Here is a 16,362-nt window from a genome sequence, read left to right as displayed (position 1 = left end):
GCTGGAACCCGCTGCCCCGAGTAACCGGGCAAACAGAACCCCGCCGAGCTCTCAGCCTCTTCTCTGGTTGGGCCGCCCGTGCTCCTCCTGCCGCCCTCCTGGCCTGTCTGGGCTGGGCCCCCCATCGCCCCATGCAGCACCCCAAACCCTTCTATGCCCCTGCAGCTCCCCAGGAAGGTCTCAGCCCCCAGAGTCTGGAGGGGGCCGAGGCACTGGGCAGCCAGCCCGCTCCCACCTGCACCGAGCCGCCTCCCGCTGTGGGTACGATCGGGTGGGCAGGGGCACCTGTTAGGGAGGGCTCAGGGGCCCACCCGCCTAAGGGCCCCACCCACCCGGGCACCTTTGTCCACAGGCTCCTTGAACCTCTACCATCCCCCAGACCCAGAGAAAGAGGTGTTTCCGGCCCCTCCAGCAGGTACCGGCCTCCCCTGAACCCTTGATGAGGCTGGGAGTGGGTTTGAGTGCAGGCCCATCTTGCCCCTGCCCTGTCCCTAGGTGGGGGCCTGAAGGCATGGCCTCTGCTCCCCTGCTTCACACAGGTCCCCCAGATGAGCCCCAAAGACGAGCTCTGTGTTATCCATCACCCAGCCAGGGCCCCAAAGCAATACCTATGTCGTCCCCCAAAGGGGCCCCCCAATGGCAAGGTTCTCGTGGCATCCCCCAGACAGGCCCCCAGGCTTGAGCTGGGCCCATCAGGCAGCGGCTGCTCTCAGGCCACCTGCCTGCCGCCCACAGGTTTCCAGATGGCCCCATGCGGGTGCCTCTTCGACCCCCGCATCTATCGGATTGAGTGGACCACCCCTGACCTGGGCCAGTCGGCCCTGTACAAGCTGGCGGCAAGCAGCGGGGGGCCAGTGGGGGGCCCCTCTGCCCCCGGCAGCTACCTCCTGGAGCCGCAGCCCTACCTCAAGGCCCCGGGGCTGCCCCCATACCCCCACTACCAACCGGCACCGGGGGGGCCCCAGTTCCTCCTGCCCTACTTCCCGCCTGAGGGCCCCGGGCCAGAGGCTCTGGGCTTTGTGGGGGACGCGGGACCTGCCGCCTTCATGGAGCTGCCCCTACCGCCACTCGAGGAAGGCCCGGCCCCACCACCCCCTCCACCTCCTAAGGAGAACAAGCCACCCCCTGTACTCATCACGCTGCCTGCAGAGCCCACACTGCCCCCGGACGCCTACAGCCACCTCCAGGGCCACCTTGGCCACTTCCCTGGGCCCGAACCCCTGGCCTTCCCCGCCAAGGAGCTACAGGGCAGCGGGGCCCGACCTGGGGTGCCCCTGTACCCACCAGGCCTCAGCGAGCTCAAGGTGGCTGAGGCCAAGGAGGGGGCCCTGCTGGGGGCAGGCGAGGCCAAGGCCCCCGAGACGGCCAGAGCTTTGGCACTGCCTGACAAGGTTCTGCTGGAGGACGCCATGAAGCTCTTCGACTGCCTGCCAGGCGCCACTGAGCCCGAGGGTGCCCTGTGCGAGGTCCCCGGGCCGGCCCTGCCTGACAGCAGTGGTGGGAACCCAGCCGATGACATCCGGTCGCTGCGCCTGCCCGAGGAGCTGCTGTCCTTCGACTACAGCGTGCCTGAGATCCTGGACACCGTGTCCAACGTCGACTACTTCTTCAACTTCAAGGCGCTTGATGAGGAGCAGCCGCCCCACCCGGGGCCCCCTGCCGCCAACACCCCAGCCCCCAGTCTGCCCGGCAAGAGAAAGGCCTCGACGGCCAAGAAGGGAAAGCTGGGAGGGAAGGCCAAGCAGCCGGCAGGCCCAGCCAGCGCCACTTCCCCGGGGCCCAGGCAGGACCTGGGAGCCACCCCCCATTAAAGCACATTTGACCTTTCAGCTCCATGTCCACGTGGTGGCCTTGGGGATGGGGAAGGGGCTGGAGGTGCACACCTGGCCCCTCACCCTGTCATCCCGCGGACTGGCAAGGCAGTGCCTCTGGCCTCACAGTGAGGCCTCCAGAGCTTAGCAGGGGAACCCCGGAATGACAGGACACCCTAAACCCCTTGAGTCCCAGCCCTGGAAGATCAGACTCCACTGGCAGAGGCAGGGGCCTCCTGGGGCATGGGGTAGCTGACCTCCAGACTCGACACGTTCTAAGGATTTTCACCCCTTTGGTGGGGAAAAGCAAGGCTGCCCAGAGAGGGGCAGGAACTTCCCCGGAGACACACAGCTATCAGGGCAGGGCTTGAGGAGCAGCCTCCAGATCTCCACCCAGCCGCCTCCTGTCCCCAGGAAGCCACAGTCACTGCAGGGAGGGCGGGAAGGGCCACGCTCTTGTTCAGACAGACAGGTGGGTGCAGGGGCTTGACCTGATGGTGTGAGGGTGGGGGCTGGGGCAGGGATGGGGAGACTGCCCACGCGTGAAGGAGTGGGGAGCACACAGCACCCAGGGGACCTGGCATGTGCACCCGAGATGGAGACAGGAGACAGCACCTGGAGCCCAGGAGAGGGTCAGGGGCCCCAGCGGGCCACACTTTTGGGTCCAGGGTGGCAGGGATAGCCCCGCTACTGGTTACAAAACGGGATGGGCCCAGCCTCGGAAGAACCACCTCCGGGAGCTGGTTCCTGTCACCGCTCACCCACATCAGGGTCTCGAGAGCCCTCTTGCGGGTCCAGGCAGTGGCCACCTGTACCCTCCTCGCCTGAAACGTTCGTGGTGGTCCTGGGAGAGGCTGACCCCGTTGCCCTAGGGACACGTAAGGAAACAGGAGGCCGAGTGCCGTCCAGCACCTCCTGGGATGAGGACACCCCTCTGGGATGGGAACCTTCAGCCTACCCCTTCCCCAGGCTATGGGCTGGATCTCCTGGGCCTCCGGAGTCTGCTGGGGGAGACCCTGGGAGGCTCACCTAGAGTCCAGGAGGCTGGTAGGTGTTTGGAGGCAGAGCAGAGACCATGGTCCCCGCTCTGTGCAGGGCACTGGGCCTCCTGCTCTCTGGAGCTACTCTCCCAGAAACCCTTATTCAAAAACTCAGGAGGAGGCCAGGTGCAGTGGCAAACGCCTGTAATCTCAGCACTTTGGGAAGCCGAGGCGGGCAGATCACTTGAGGTCAGGAGTTCGAGACCAGCGTGGCCAAAATGATGAAACCCCGTCTCTACTGAAAATACAAAAATTGGCCGGGCGCGGTGGCTCACATCTGTAATCCCAGTACTTTGGGAGGCCGAGGCAGGAGGATCACAAGGTCAGGAGATCGAGACCATCCTGGTGAACACGGTGAAACCCTATCTCTACTAAAAACACAAAAAAATTAGCCGGGCGTGGTGGCGGGTGCCTGTAGTCCTAGCTATTCGGGAGGCTGAGGCAGGAGAACAGCGTGAACCTGGGAGGCAGAGGTTGCAGTGAGCCGAGAGCGTGAGACTGCACTCCAGCCTGGGCGACAGAGTGAGATTCCGTCTCAAAAAAAAAAGAAAAGAAAAGAAAATACAAAAATTACCTGGGTATGGTGGTGGGCACCTGTAATCCCAGCTACTCAGGAGACTGTGGCACGAGAATTGCTTGAGCCGGGGAGGCAAAGGTTGCAGTGAGCCGAGATGGTGCCACTGCTCCACCCTGGGTGACAGAGCAAGACTCCATCTCAAAAAACAAAAACAACTCAGGATAGTGTCTTGGGGCTGTGCAGCTGCGGCTGTCAAGGCAGGGTCTCACTGTCCCAGGGACTGTGCCATGTGCCCTCCTGGCATCTGCAGTGATCCCCATTCATCCCTGTTTCCCCCTTGGGACACAGGCTGGGAGAGACTCCAAACCCACTTTGTTTTTTTGAGACAGAGTTTTACTCTTGTCCACGCTGGAGTGCAATGGCACGATCTTGGCTCACTGTAACCTCCGCCTCCCGAGTTCAAGTGACTCCTGCCTCAGCCTCCCGAGTAGCTGTTTTTAGCTGTATTTTTAGTAGAGATGGGATTTCACCATGTTGGTCAGGCTGGTCTCGATCTTCTAACCTCAAGGGATCTGCCTGCCTCAGCCTCCCAAAGTGCTGGGATGACAGGCGTGAACCACTGCACCTGGCCCCAAGCCCACTTTTCTCAGCTGCCTTCCAGCTCCTTCTCCCCGAAGCCTCACTGGGGTATCTCTGAAACTAAAACCAGGTGTCCCAAGTGTAGGGGAGGTCTTGGCTGATGAGGAAGTGGGGCAAGGACCTGGGATCACTTTTCTTGAAGATTAATGTGGAGTGAGAGTCACACAGTGGATGTCTGCAAGGACCCAAGTAGCAGCTTTTTTTTTTTTTTTTTTTGGTCTGAGACAGGGTCTCACTCCATCGCCCAGGCTGGAGTATAGTGCTGTGATCATGGCTTACTGCAGCCTCGACGTCCTGGGCTCAATCGATCCTCCCACCTCAGCCTCCCGAGTAGCTGGGACTACAGGAGTGCACTATCACACTCAGCTAATGTCTTCAAAAATGTTTTTTGTAGAGATGGGGGTCTTGTTACAGTGTCCAGGCTGATCTTGAACTCCTGGCCTCAAGTGATCCCCCTGCCCCAGCCTCTTGTAGCTATGTTGGGCAATTTAAAATGATCACAGAATGAATATATATACATATATATATACACACACACCAAAGAGTAATCAGAAGTCATGAGACTGACCAAATTTTCCCTTAAAATGAGATGGCTGACCCTGGTGCAGTGGCTCACCGAGAGTCCCAGCACTTTGGGAGGCTGAGACAGGAGGATCGCTTGAGCCCAGGAGTTCGAGACCAGCCCGGGCAATATGTCAAAACCCCATCTCTACCAAAAAAAAATAGTAAAAAAAAAAAAAAAAATTACCCAGGCGTGCTGGCGTGGACTTGTAGTCCCAGCTACTTGGGAGGCTGAGGCAGGAAAATGGCGCGAACCCAGGAGGCGGAGGTTGCAGTGAGCCGAGATCGTGCCACCGCACTCCAGCCTGGGTGACAGAGCGAGACTCCCTTTCAAAAACAAAGAAAGAACAAAAAACGAAAAAATGGTGAATACATACCACTTCCTGCTATGTTACACTATACTTTATTTGAAGACAAGGGGTCGGGACCCTGTGGACCGGCCTCAGTGGTCAGACCTGCCTCCGTTAAGAACTGCGGTGGCGTCCCATGGGCTCTGAGCCTGTCCTGGCTGTGGCCGAGGCCCTGAACTGGCAGACCGTCTTGCATCTCCCATACAGCTGTGCCACAAAGCTTGTCATCCTGCGGCCACGTGCTGTGCGTAGCAGCCTGGGGATCATGTAGGCCAGCCACACGGACCCCAGGATGCTGGAGATGAGGAGTACCATGACGACCCCGGCAGAGACCAGCTGCACGGGGAATGCTCCATACACGTAGATGCTAAAGACGGTCTCCAATTGACAGTAGCTGCAGGGGGATGGGGGATACAGGGAGAGGCCATTGGGCATTGCCTTTGGGGGACTTTACCTTGTCTCTGGCAAAGGTGTTCAGACCCACAGGAGGGAAAGCCAGGCCCACAGCAGTGACCGGGTATACCCACTTCTGTTTCCATCCACTATGACTTTTTTTTTTTTTTTTTTTTTTTTTGAGACGGAGTCTCGCTCTGTCGCCCAAGCTGGAGTGCAGTGGCGCGATCCTGGCTCACTGCAAGCTCCGCCTCCTGGGTTCACGCCATTCTCCTGCCTCAGCCTCCCGAGTAGCTGGAACTACAGGCGCCCGCCACCGCGCCCGGCTCATTTTTTTTTTGTATTTTTAGTAGAGACGGGGTTTCACCATGGTCTCGATCTCCTGACCTTGTGATCCGCCCGCCTCGGCCTCCCAAAGTGCTGGGATTACAGGCGTGAGCCACCGCGCCCGGCCTTTTTTTTTTTTTTTTTGAGTCTGAGTCTCTCTCTGTCGCCCAGGCTGGAGTGCAGTGGCATGATCTCGGCTCACTGCAACCTCCGCCTCCTGAATTCAAGCAATTCTCCTGCCTCAGCCTCCCAAGTAGCTGGAATTGCAGGCACCTGCCACCATGCTTGGCTAATTTTTGTGTTTTTAGTAGAGATGGGGTTTCACCATGTTGTTGGCTGGTCTCAAACTCCTGACCTCTAGTGATCCACCTGCCTCCGCCTCCCAAAATGCTGGGATTACAGGTGTGAGCCACTGCACTCAGCCCACTTTGACTTTTATGGGGTTTTGTTTTGTTTTGTTTTTTGAGACGGTGGAATCTGGCTCTATTACCCAGGCTGGAGGGCAGTGGTGCAATCTCAGCCCACTACAACCTCTGCCTCCCGGGTTCAAGCGATTCTCCTGCCTCAGCCTCCTGAGTAGCTGGGATTACAGGCGCCCACAATCACACCTGGCTAATTTTTAGTAGAGACGGAGTTTCTCCATGTTGGCCAGGCTTGCTCAAACTCCTGACTTCAAGTAATCCACCTGTCCTGGCCTCCCAAAGTGCTGGGATTACTGGCATGAGCCATTGCGCCCGGCCAACTTTTATGGGTTCTGAGTCTGCCATCCTCTCTGTGCCCTCTGGCAGCTGTCACGAGGGTCCCCATTCTCCCCAAAAGCCCAGACTCTGGCTAGAGAGGGTGGAAGGGGCAAACTAAATGGTCCATCAACAGTGGGGAAGTGGTGGATAACAGTGGAGGCTAGGTCAGGGCAGGAAAGGTTCAGGGGTATCACAGAACCCACAACGGGGAGGGGGACAGTGCAGGCCGCGTGGTGCAGGGAGCAGATGTGGCAGGGGAGAGTCCCACACCTCTCTCCTCTCTCCTGTGGACATCCTCACCCTACCCAGTGCCTTCCACCTGCTGCCACCCCAGAGCTGATCCTCCTAGGCTGGGGCCTCTAGGGAAGGCAGGACCTCCACGTGTTTTTTTTTTCAGGGGGTGAACTTTCATCCTTCTGGAGAGGGCAGGTGATGGGTGACAATGACTTCTAGCAGGGGTGAGGATATGAGGAAGATGCCACCTGGTGTCCCCCTCCCAAAGGGACACGCTGATCCACATGGCATGGCTTAGATGTGGCTTTATAATCTCCTGAGCACCTGTCAGTGCTAAATATTTAACAGCTGGCTCTCAGAGGGGAAAGCCCTCCTGGGTAGTGTCTACCGATTCCTGAGGTGTAAATATTTCCACTGTGGTTGATTCCAAGCCACCGACGTGCAATTGACCCATGGAAGATTCCTGAATTTTTTTTTTTTTTTTTTTTTTTTTTTTTTTTGAGACAGAGTCTCGCTCTGTTACCCAGGCTGGAGGGCAGTGAGTGGTGCAATCTCGGCTCACTGCTACCTCTGCCTCCTGGGTTCAAAGGATTCTCCTGCCTCAGCCTCCCGAGCAGCTGAGATTAAAGGCACCTGCCACCATGCCTGGCTAATTTTTTTTTTTTTTTTTTTTTTTTGAGACGGGGTCTCGCTCTGTCACCCAGGCTGGAGTGCAGTGGCCGGATCTCAGCTCACTGCAAGCTCCGCCTCCCGGGTTCACGCCATTCTCCTGCCTCAGCCTCCCGAGTAGCTGGGACTACAGGCGCCCGCCACCTCGCCCGGCTAGTTTTTTGTATTTTTTAGTAGAGACGGGGTTTCACCGGGTTCACCAGGATGGTCTCGATCTCTGACCTTGTGATCCGCCCGTCTCGGCCTCCCAAAGTGCTGGGATTACAGGCTTGAGCCACCGTGCCCGGCCGCCTGGCTAATTTTTGTATTTTTAGTAGAGACGGGGTTTCACCATGTTGGTCAGGCTGGAGATTCCTGAATACTTGAGAGTCTACTCCTGGCGAGCCAGTTTGAGCCAGCTCTGACCCGCAGCCATCAGCACACCCTAGCCACGGGGAGTAGGAGAGGGTGACTCGGGTGTGCCAGGGCAGCGGTGCGGCCTCCGGTCACTGCTGTTCCCCCAGCACCCAGTGCAGGACTCTGAAATGAGTATTTATTTCACACAGGAACAAATGTCACCCAGAACTTAAAATATCACTTGTCCTGGGGACAGCCTAGGCCGTTGGGGGAATTCAGGTTTGTCCCCCGAAACATGGGTGACCTGCCCCCAGGGGCATCAGGCGTCCCCCGTCGTTGGGGTAGATGGGCCCGCTCACCTGTAGTACGGATCCACAATGGAAATGTAGAAGACATAGAAGCCGTTGTTGTGGCTGAAAATGATCTGGTTTGCTGTCCGGCCGCCCAAGATCTGATACTGGACATCTGGCCACTTCAAAGGGGCATTGTTGTTGGGGTCGTGGCAGCTCACGTAGTTCTGTGGGGGACAGAGGCGTGCCTACTGGCCCTGGGGGCTGGGGAGGGGGCCCTGAGCCTCCCTCCTCCCCGCCGAGGCCCTGCGCCCACCCCAGTCCTCATTAGGCATGCATGGGTGGGACTCTGGGGCCAAGTGCCCATGGTGGGGGCAGGTTCATGCTCCCTGCAGCAGAGACTGGACGGAGGCTGCTCAGCCTCCATCTCACCTGCCTCTGTTGGAGGCCAAAAGATTGAGGGTCATGATCATCTCAGTATACCACTGGAGGCTATATGGGTAAACAGCACACTGTTCTCATAAAAGCAGAATGTTGGCAAACTGACAAAGTGCGTCTGCCGCCTGGAAGAAATGCTGAGGGCAGTCACGATCCAGGCACAAGTGTTTCTTGTGATTAGGTACATCTGAAGCCTGTTAGTAATAATATGAACCTGTGATCAGCTAAGCAGCTGACCAATCGTTACCTCCTCCTCCCTGCTCTTTGTTTTGTTTTGTTTTGTTTTGAGATGGAGTCTCACTCTGTCGCCCAGGCTGGAGTGCAGTGGCGCGATCTCGGCTCACTGCAAGCTCCCCCTCCCGGGTTCATGCCGTTCTCCTGCCTCAGCCTCCCGAGTAGCTGGGACTACAGGCGCCCGCCGCCACGCCCGGCTAATTTTTTTTTGTATTTTTAGTGGAGACGGGGTTTCACCGTGTTAGCCAGGATGATCTCGATCTCCTGACCTTGTGATCCGCCCGCCTCGGCCTCCCAGAGTGCTGGGATTACAGGTGTGAGCCACCGTACCCGGCTCCTCTTTGCTCTTTCTACCCAATAAATAGAAAGGGCTATGGAAGCTTGGGGGGCTGCCTTTGCTCACTAGAAGCAGGGAGCTCTCTTCTTCCCCATGCCTCTTCCTTAGAACAGTTTCTTTTGTCTTAAGTTTTCATTTCTACGTTCGTTCTCCCTTATTCATTCCCCCTTCATTCAGTCTTGTAATGACGGTCTCAAGTAGTAACAGTAGTAACTTTTGTAGTGAGCATCTCAAGTGGTAACCGTGGCAGTCTGCCACATGCCTCCTTTCAGGCCGTGCTGGCTGTGGAGGCTGCAGGCTTAATAACTCAGCCTGGGTGAGAGTCAGGTGCTGCCAATGACTTTTTTATTTTGGAACATTGTCTTCCGCTGTCCCCCAGACAGTGGAGTGCAGTGGCATGATCTGGGCTCACTGCAACCTCTACCTCCCAGGTTCAAGCAATTCTCCTGCCTCAGCCTTCCAAGTAGCTGGGACTACCGGCGGGTGGTACCACGGCCTGCTAATTTTTTTTTTTTTTTTGAGAAGGAGTCTCGCTCTGTTGCCCAGGCTGGAGTGCAGTGGTGTGATCTCGGCTCACTGCAAGCTCCGCCTCTCGGGTTCACACCATTCTCCTGCCTCAGCCTCCCGAGTAGCTGGGAATACAAGCGCCCGCCACCACGCCCGGCTTATGTTTTTGTATTTTTTAGTAGAGACGGGATTTCACTGTGTTAGCCAGGATGGTCTCGATCTCCTGACCTCGTGATCCGCCCAAAGTGCTGGGATTACAGGCGTGAGCCACCGCACCCAGCTAATTTTTGTATTTTTAATAGAGACGGGTTTTCACCATGTTGGCCAGGCTGAGCTCTAACTCCTGACCTCAAGTGATCCACCTGCCTCAGCCTTCCAAAATGCTGGGATTACGGGCGTGAGCCACAGTGCCTGGCCACTCTTTGTTTGTTTTTTATGTATTTACTTATTTTTTGAGAAACAGCCTCGCTCTGTTACCCAGGCTGGAGTGCAATGGTGCAGTTTCGGCTGACTGCAACCTTCACCTCCCAGGTTCAAGCAACTCTCCCGCCTCAAGCTCCACAGTAGCTGGGATTACAGGTGTGCACCACTATACCCAGGTAATTTTTGTATTTTTAGTAGAGATGGGGTTTTGCCATGTTAAGCTGGTCTTGAACTCCTGTCCTCAAGTGATCTGCCCACCTCGGCCTCCCAAAGTGCTGGGATTATAGGCGTGAGCTACTGCGCCTGGCCAGAAAAACTTCATGTTCTACAAAAGCACCCACTCACCACAGCTGATGGAAAAAAAAAAAAAAAGTGATGGGGCCATCTCTTAAATGCACTCATGCAATTTGCAATGAGACAGCCCATAAGAAGAATGCTTATAGAAATACCAACAGAGCCAGCCGGGCGCGGTGGCTCATGCCTATAATCCCAGCACTTTGGGAGCCGAGGAGGGCAGATCACGAGGTCAGGAGTTCGAGACCAGCCTGGCCAACGTGGCAAAACCCCATCTCTACTAAAAATACAAAAACTAGCCAGGCGTGGTGGCAGGTGCTTGCAAGTCCAGCTACTCAGGAGGCTGAGGCAGGAGAATTGCTTGGACCCGGGAGGTGGAGGTTACAGTGAGCTGAGATTGCGCCACTGCACTACAGTCTGGGGGACACAGTGTGGCTCCTTCTCAAAAAAAAAAAAAAAAAAAAAAAAAAGGCAAATGCAAAAAAAGAGCTATGACACCATCTGCTGGTGGCTTTGCTGCATGTACTGCATTCCTGATACAAAACACGTGTCCCAGGAAGACACAGGTGGACTGATGCAGTCTCTTCCTTGTAGGGACAGGACATCACACTCTCATTTGTCAGTCATGCATGAACCAACTCGCATTATAGAAATACACACTGAGAGGGGCCGGGCGCGGTGGCTCACACCTGTAATCCCAGCACTTTGGGAGGCCGAGGTGGGCAGATCACGAGGTCAGGAGATTGAGGCCATCCTGGCTAACATGGTGAAACCCCGTCTCTACTAAAAATACAAAAAAATTAGGCAAGCGTGGTGGCGGGCGCCTGTAGTCCCAGCTACTCAGGAGGCTGAGGCAGGAGAATGGCATGAACCCGGGAGGTGGAGCTTGCAGTGAGCCAAGATCGCGCCACTGCACTCCAGCCTGGACAACAGCGCGAGACTCTGTCTCAAAAAAAAAAAAAAAAAAAAAAGACACACTGAGGCCGAGTGTGGTGGCTCAGGCCTATAATCCAGCGCACTGGGGAGCCGAGGTGGGAGGATCGCTTGAGCCCAGGAGTTCAAAGCCAGCCTGTGTAACATACTGAAACCCTGTCTCTACAAAAAAAAAAGATACAAAAATTAGCCAGGCATGGTGGCGCACACCTGTAGTCCCAGCTAATTGGGAGACTGAGGTGGGAGGATCACTTGAGCCTTGAGTCTTCAGTGAGCTGAGATTGTGCCACTGCACTCCAGCCTGGGTGACAGAGCGAGACCCTGCCTAAAAGAAATAAAAATAAGGCCGGGCGCGGTGGCTCAAGCCTGTAATCCCAGCACTTTGGGAGGCCGAGACGGGCGGATCACGAGGTCAGGAGATCGAGACCATCCTGGCGAACACGGTGAAACCCCGTCTCTACTAAAAAATACAAAAAAACTAGCCGGGCAAGGTGGTGGGCGCCTGTAGTCCCAGCTACTTGGGAGGCTGAGGCAGGAGAATGGCATAAACCCAGGAGGCAGAGCTTGCAGTGAGCTGAGATCCGGCCACTGCACTCCAGCCTGGGCGACAGAGTCAGACTCCATCTCAAAAAAAAAAAAAAATAAGAAATAAAAATAAGGCTGGGCGCGGTGGCTCAAGCCTGTAATCCCAGCACTTTGGGAGGCTGAGGCAGGCGGATCACGAGGTCAGGAGATCAAGACCATCCTGGCTAACACGGTGAAACCCCATCTCTACTAAAAAATACAAAAAACTAGACGGATGAGGTGGCGGGCACCTGTAGTCTCAGCTACTCGGGAGGCTGAGGCAGGAGAATAGTGTAAACCCAGGAGGCAGAGCTTGCAGTGAGCTGGGATCCGGCCACTGCACTCCAGCCTGGGCGACAGAGCGAGACTCCATCTCGAAAAAAAAAAAAAAAGAAAGAAAAATAAAACAGATGTACACTGAGTAGGACAGCCTGGGAATTCCATCCATCCTGCAGTAGCAACCATTGGGATGGTCCCAGGCATTTCTCATCATCAGCAAAGTCCCCGAACACCTTGGTGCCTGCATTTCCCGTCTTTTGGGCAGTTCCTTAAATCCTCAAAGGCCTTGTACACCCCTAAAAGGAACTGGAGTTCCCGCTAGATCCCCTAAGGGACCTTTGAGTCTTTTGCAGTCATGATCTCTGCTCACTGCACTCTCTGCCTCCCGGGCTCAAGCGATTCTCCTGCCTCAGTCTCCTGAGTAGCTGAGAGTACAGGTGTGCGCCACTATGCCCGGCTGACTTTTGCATTTTTAGTAGAGACGGGGTTTGGCCATGATGGCCAGGCTGGTCTCAAACTCCTGACCTCGTGATCCACCCGCCTCGGCCTCCCAGAGTGCTGGAACTACAGGCGTAAGTCACCGTGCCCGGCCAAGTCTTTCATTCCATAGTCAGTTCCATGGCTGCACGGTGTCCTCACACACTCTCCCACCCCTTGGTGGCCTGCTGATTCTTCTGGAAACAATCCTAGGGTCCTGTTACCTCTCTGTTCCAGAAGAAAGGCCCCCCAGATTCCTTTATCATGGTGGTCCAGTTCTGCGGCTGGGAGGTGCACATTGCCGACTTGGCCGTCAGGGAATAGGAGTATGAAAACTGCCCGTTCACCTCCAGTAACACATACTCGGCATCGACGACCTCCTGGAAACGGTCTTTTTTCCACCTAGGACACAGGCACGGGGCAGGGCTGCGCGGGGAGCAAGGACAACCCAGAAAGACCTGGGCCACAGCCACCTGGATGGCTGCAAAACCGCTTGGGCGGTGGGAGGTGACAGAGAGCAAAGCGAAGGATGCCTGCCGCTCCCAGGTGAGGATGTCATGTGTAGGCTGCAGGGAGGCCAGGAGACAGAGCTGGGTGGATGGGGAGATGGGTAGCAGCCAGCACTGAGTATTGATAACAGGGAGGAAAGAAAAGTCTGCTTGGGAGGCAGACGCGGCGGCTCACGCCTGTAATCCCAGCACTTTGGGAGGCCAAGGCAGGCGGATGCCCTGAGCTCAAGAGTTCAAGACCAGCCTGGGCAACATGGCAAAACCCCGTCTCTACTGAAAATACAAAAATTAGCCTGGCACAGTGGTGCGCGCCTATAATCCCAGATACTCGGGAGGCTGACGCAGGAGAATCGCTTGAGCCAAGGAGGTGGAGGTTGCAGTGAGCCGAGATCGCACCACTGCACTCCAGCCTGGGCGGCAGAGCAAGACTCTGTCTCAAAAAACACATACATTCACACAATCTTCAGTCTAGTTCTTGGGCATGCTGACCACATGTCGAGTACTCGGTAGCCACATATAGTTCATGGCTGCCGGATTGGAAGGAACAAATTGTGGAGCATTTCCATGGCAAAATGTTCTACTGGGCAGTACTGGTGTGAGGTTACAGCAGCGTCAGGTTGGCTGTAGTTATCACCCCCAGGTAGGGGCAGAGCCACCCACATGAGCAGGTAAATGCAGACATTTATACCCAGCAAGAGTGGGCAGGGAGAATAAGATGAAGGAAGACAGGGCCGGGCGCGGTGGCTCACGCCTGTAATCCCAGCACTCGGGGAGGCCAAGGTGGGTAGATCACCCAAGGTCAGGAGTTTGAGACCAGCCTGACCAACACAGTGAAACCCCATCTCTACCAAAAATACAAAAATTAGCTGGGTGTGGTGGCAGGCACCTGTTATCCCAGCTACCCAGGGGCTGAGGCATGAGAATCACTTGAACCTGGGAGACGGAGGCTGCAGTGAGTCAAAATCACGCCACTACACTACAGCCTGGGCGACAGAGTGAGACTCCCCCTCAAAAAAAAAAAAAAAAAAAAGGCCGGGCGCAGTGGCTCACACCTGTAATCCCAGCACTTTGGGAGGCCGAGGCGGGTGGATCACGAGGTCAGGAGATTGAGACCATCCTGGCTAACACGGTGAAACCTCGTCTCTACTAAAAATACAAAAACTTAGCTGGGCGTGGTGTCGGGCACCTGTAGTCCCAGCTACTCGGGAGGCTGAGGCAGGAGAATGGCGTGAACCCGAGAGGCGGAGCTTGCAGTGAGCCGAGATTGTGCCATTGCACTCTAGCCTGGGCCACAGAGCAAGACTCCGTCTCAAAAAAAAAAAAAAAAAAAAAAAAAAAAAAAGATGAAGACAGCAGGACCCACGGATGGGGCAATGGGAGTGTTATGGACTGAGCTGTGCTCCTCCCAAATTCCTATATGGGAGCCACAACCCCCACCCATGTGATTATATTTGGAGATGGGGGCCTTTGGAATGGTAATGAAGGTTATGTGAAGTGATAAGGTAAAGGATGATCTGATAGCACTGGGTCCTCAGAAGAAGAGGAACAGGTTGGGTGTGGTGTCTCTTACCTGTAATCTCAGCGCTTTGGGAGGCCAAGGCAGGAGGATCTCCAGAGCCCAGGAGTTTTAGACTAGCCTGGGCAACACAGGGAGACCCCCCCTTTCTACAAAACATTAAAAAATTAACCGGGCATGGCGGTGTGTGCCTGCAGTCCCTGCTACTTGGGAGGCTGAGGCAGGAGGACCGCTTGAGCCTGGGAGGTTGAGGCTGCAGTGAACTGTGTTCATGCCACTGCACTCCAGCCTGGGCAACAGAGCAGGACCTCAACACAAAAAAAAAAGAAAAAAGGAAAGAGAGAGAGAAAGAAAGAGAGGAGAGAGAGAGAAAAGGAAGGAAAGAAGGGAGGAAAGAGGGAAGGAAGGAAGGAAGGGAGGGAGGGAGAAAAGAGGGAAGGAAGGAAGGAAGGGAGGGAGAAAAGAGGGAAGGAAGGAAGAAAAGAAGAGAAAAGAAAAGGAGAAAAAGAAAAGCTATATGAGGTCATAGGGTGTAGGGTGGACCCTGATCTGATACGACTGGTGTCCTTATAAGAACAGGAAGATGGCCGGGCGCAGTGGCTCACGCCTGTAATCCCAGCACTTTGGGAAGCCAAGGCAGGTGGATCACAAGGTCAGGGATTCGAGACCAGCCTGACCAACATGGTGAAACCCTGTCTCTACTAAAAACACAAAAATTAGCCAGTCGTGGTGGCATGCGCCTGTCATCCCAGCTACTTGGGAGGCTGAGGCAGGATAATCACTTGAACCCAGGAGGCGGAGGTTGCAGTAAGCCGAGATCATGCCATTGCACTCTAGCCTGGGTGACAGAGCAGAAAAAAAAAAAAGAACAGGAAGACAGCAGGAGTGCATAGGCATAAAGAAAAGACCATCGGCCGGGCGCAGTGGCTCACGCCTGTAATCCCAACACTTTGGGAGGCCAAGGCGGGCAGATCATCTGAGGTCAGGAGTTCAAGACCAGCCTGATCAACATGGTGATGGTGAAACTCCATCTCTGCTAATTAGCTGGGTGTGGTGGTGGGTACCTGTGGTCCCAGCTACCCGGGAGGCTGAGGTGGGAGGATCGCTTGAGCCCAGGGGACAGAGGCTGCAGTGAGCTGAGATCATGCCACTGCACTCCAGCCTAGGCAACAGAGCAAGACCCTGTCTCAAAAAAAGAAAAGGTGTTCCAAGGAGAGGGCCCTGGGGGCCAGTGGGGTTGGGGCAGGAGAACGGTGGGAAACAGTGACCACCATCAATCATTTTGAGGGATAGAGGGGAGCCTTACCCAGGGCCAGGGAGCATGAGGCCCTGCCACCGTCACCACCCTGCAGCACCCCCCTGGGGTCTTACAGCTCCACCACGGGCTTCCATGGGGTATCATAGTAGACGAGGAGAGGACAGCCCAGCTGCTGGTAGGAGTAAAACACGTGCAGGTCCTTGGAGGACTGCCGCCCCTGGAAGCCGGGGTCGTAGAATTCCCTTCAAGACACCAAGAAGCAGAGATGGGGAATCTGTGAGTTCTTGCTCAGTCTGCAAACCCTTCACAGCCGCAGTTTCTTGTATGCAAATGGGGATCGTCCATGAGAGTGGGTGGAGGGGGCATCTGAGGTGGGCGAATGAGAGCCGTGGACCAGAAGATGCTGAAACTTCCCATTCTAGTTAATTTTTTGGCTGGAGCACAGTAATGCAATCATGACTCACTGCAGCCTCCACCTCCTGGGCCCAAGCAGTCCTCCCACCTCAGCCTCCCAAATGGCTGGGATTACAGGCACACGCCACCACACATGGTTAATATTTTAAATTTTTGTATAGATGAGGTCTTGCTGTGTTGCCCAGGCCGGTCTCAAACCCCTGGCCTCAAGTGATTCTCTCACCTCAGCCTTCCAAAGTGCTGGGATTACACGTGTAAGCCACCAAGCCCAG

General features: G+C 55.6%; 2 protein-coding genes across 2 annotated transcripts in view; one reads left to right on the top strand and one right to left on the bottom strand.

The window, feature by feature from the left end:
* The first annotated feature begins 33 nt into the window (after window positions 1-33).
* PRR22 (proline rich 22) lies at window positions 34-1,829 on the top strand. The gene is made up of 3 exons (XM_025367515.1): window positions 34-261; window positions 353-415; window positions 736-1,829. The coding sequence occupies exons 1-3, from the start codon at window positions 132-134 to the stop codon at window positions 1,809-1,811; spliced, it is 1,269 nt and encodes a 422-aa protein (XP_025223300.1). The 5' UTR covers window positions 34-131; the 3' UTR covers window positions 1,812-1,829.
* Window positions 1,830-4,955: 3,126 nt separating this feature from the next.
* The window catches only part of CATSPERD (cation channel sperm associated auxiliary subunit delta), a 62,634-nt gene continuing 51,227 nt past the window's right edge, over window positions 4,956-16,362 (bottom strand). Inside the window, exons 19-22 of the mRNA XM_025367511.1 lie at window positions 15,790-15,918; window positions 12,618-12,795; window positions 7,977-8,134; window positions 4,956-5,312 (exon numbers count right to left, since the gene is read on the bottom strand). Coding sequence (XP_025223296.1) covers window positions 5,033-5,312; window positions 7,977-8,134; window positions 12,618-12,795; window positions 15,790-15,918 — 745 coding nt within the window. The 3' untranslated portion in view covers window positions 4,956-5,032. The remainder of the gene's footprint in view (window positions 5,313-7,976; window positions 8,135-12,617; window positions 12,796-15,789; window positions 15,919-16,362) is intronic.

The sequence above is a fragment of the Theropithecus gelada genome, chromosome 19, assembly GCF_003255815.1.
Source record: "Theropithecus gelada isolate Dixy chromosome 19, Tgel_1.0, whole genome shotgun sequence".
NCBI lineage: Eukaryota > Metazoa > Chordata > Mammalia > Primates > Cercopithecidae > Theropithecus > Theropithecus gelada.
Note: the sequence above shows the minus strand (reverse complement) of the source record. Positions and strands in the feature narration are given on the sequence as shown.

Bases quoted from the DNA above. Each gene is read 5' to 3' on its own strand.
- PRR22 (XM_025367515.1), top strand. From the start codon at position 132: ATGCAGCACCCCAAACCCTTCTATGCCCCTGCAGCTCCCCAGGAAGGT. The intron at 262-352 runs GTACGATCGGGT...CTTTGTCCACAG, and splicing joins CGAGCCGCCTCCCGCTGTGG to GCTCCTTGAACCTCTACCAT. The intron at 416-735 runs GTACCGGCCTCC...TGCCGCCCACAG, and splicing joins GTTTCCGGCCCCTCCAGCAG to GTTTCCAGATGGCCCCATGC.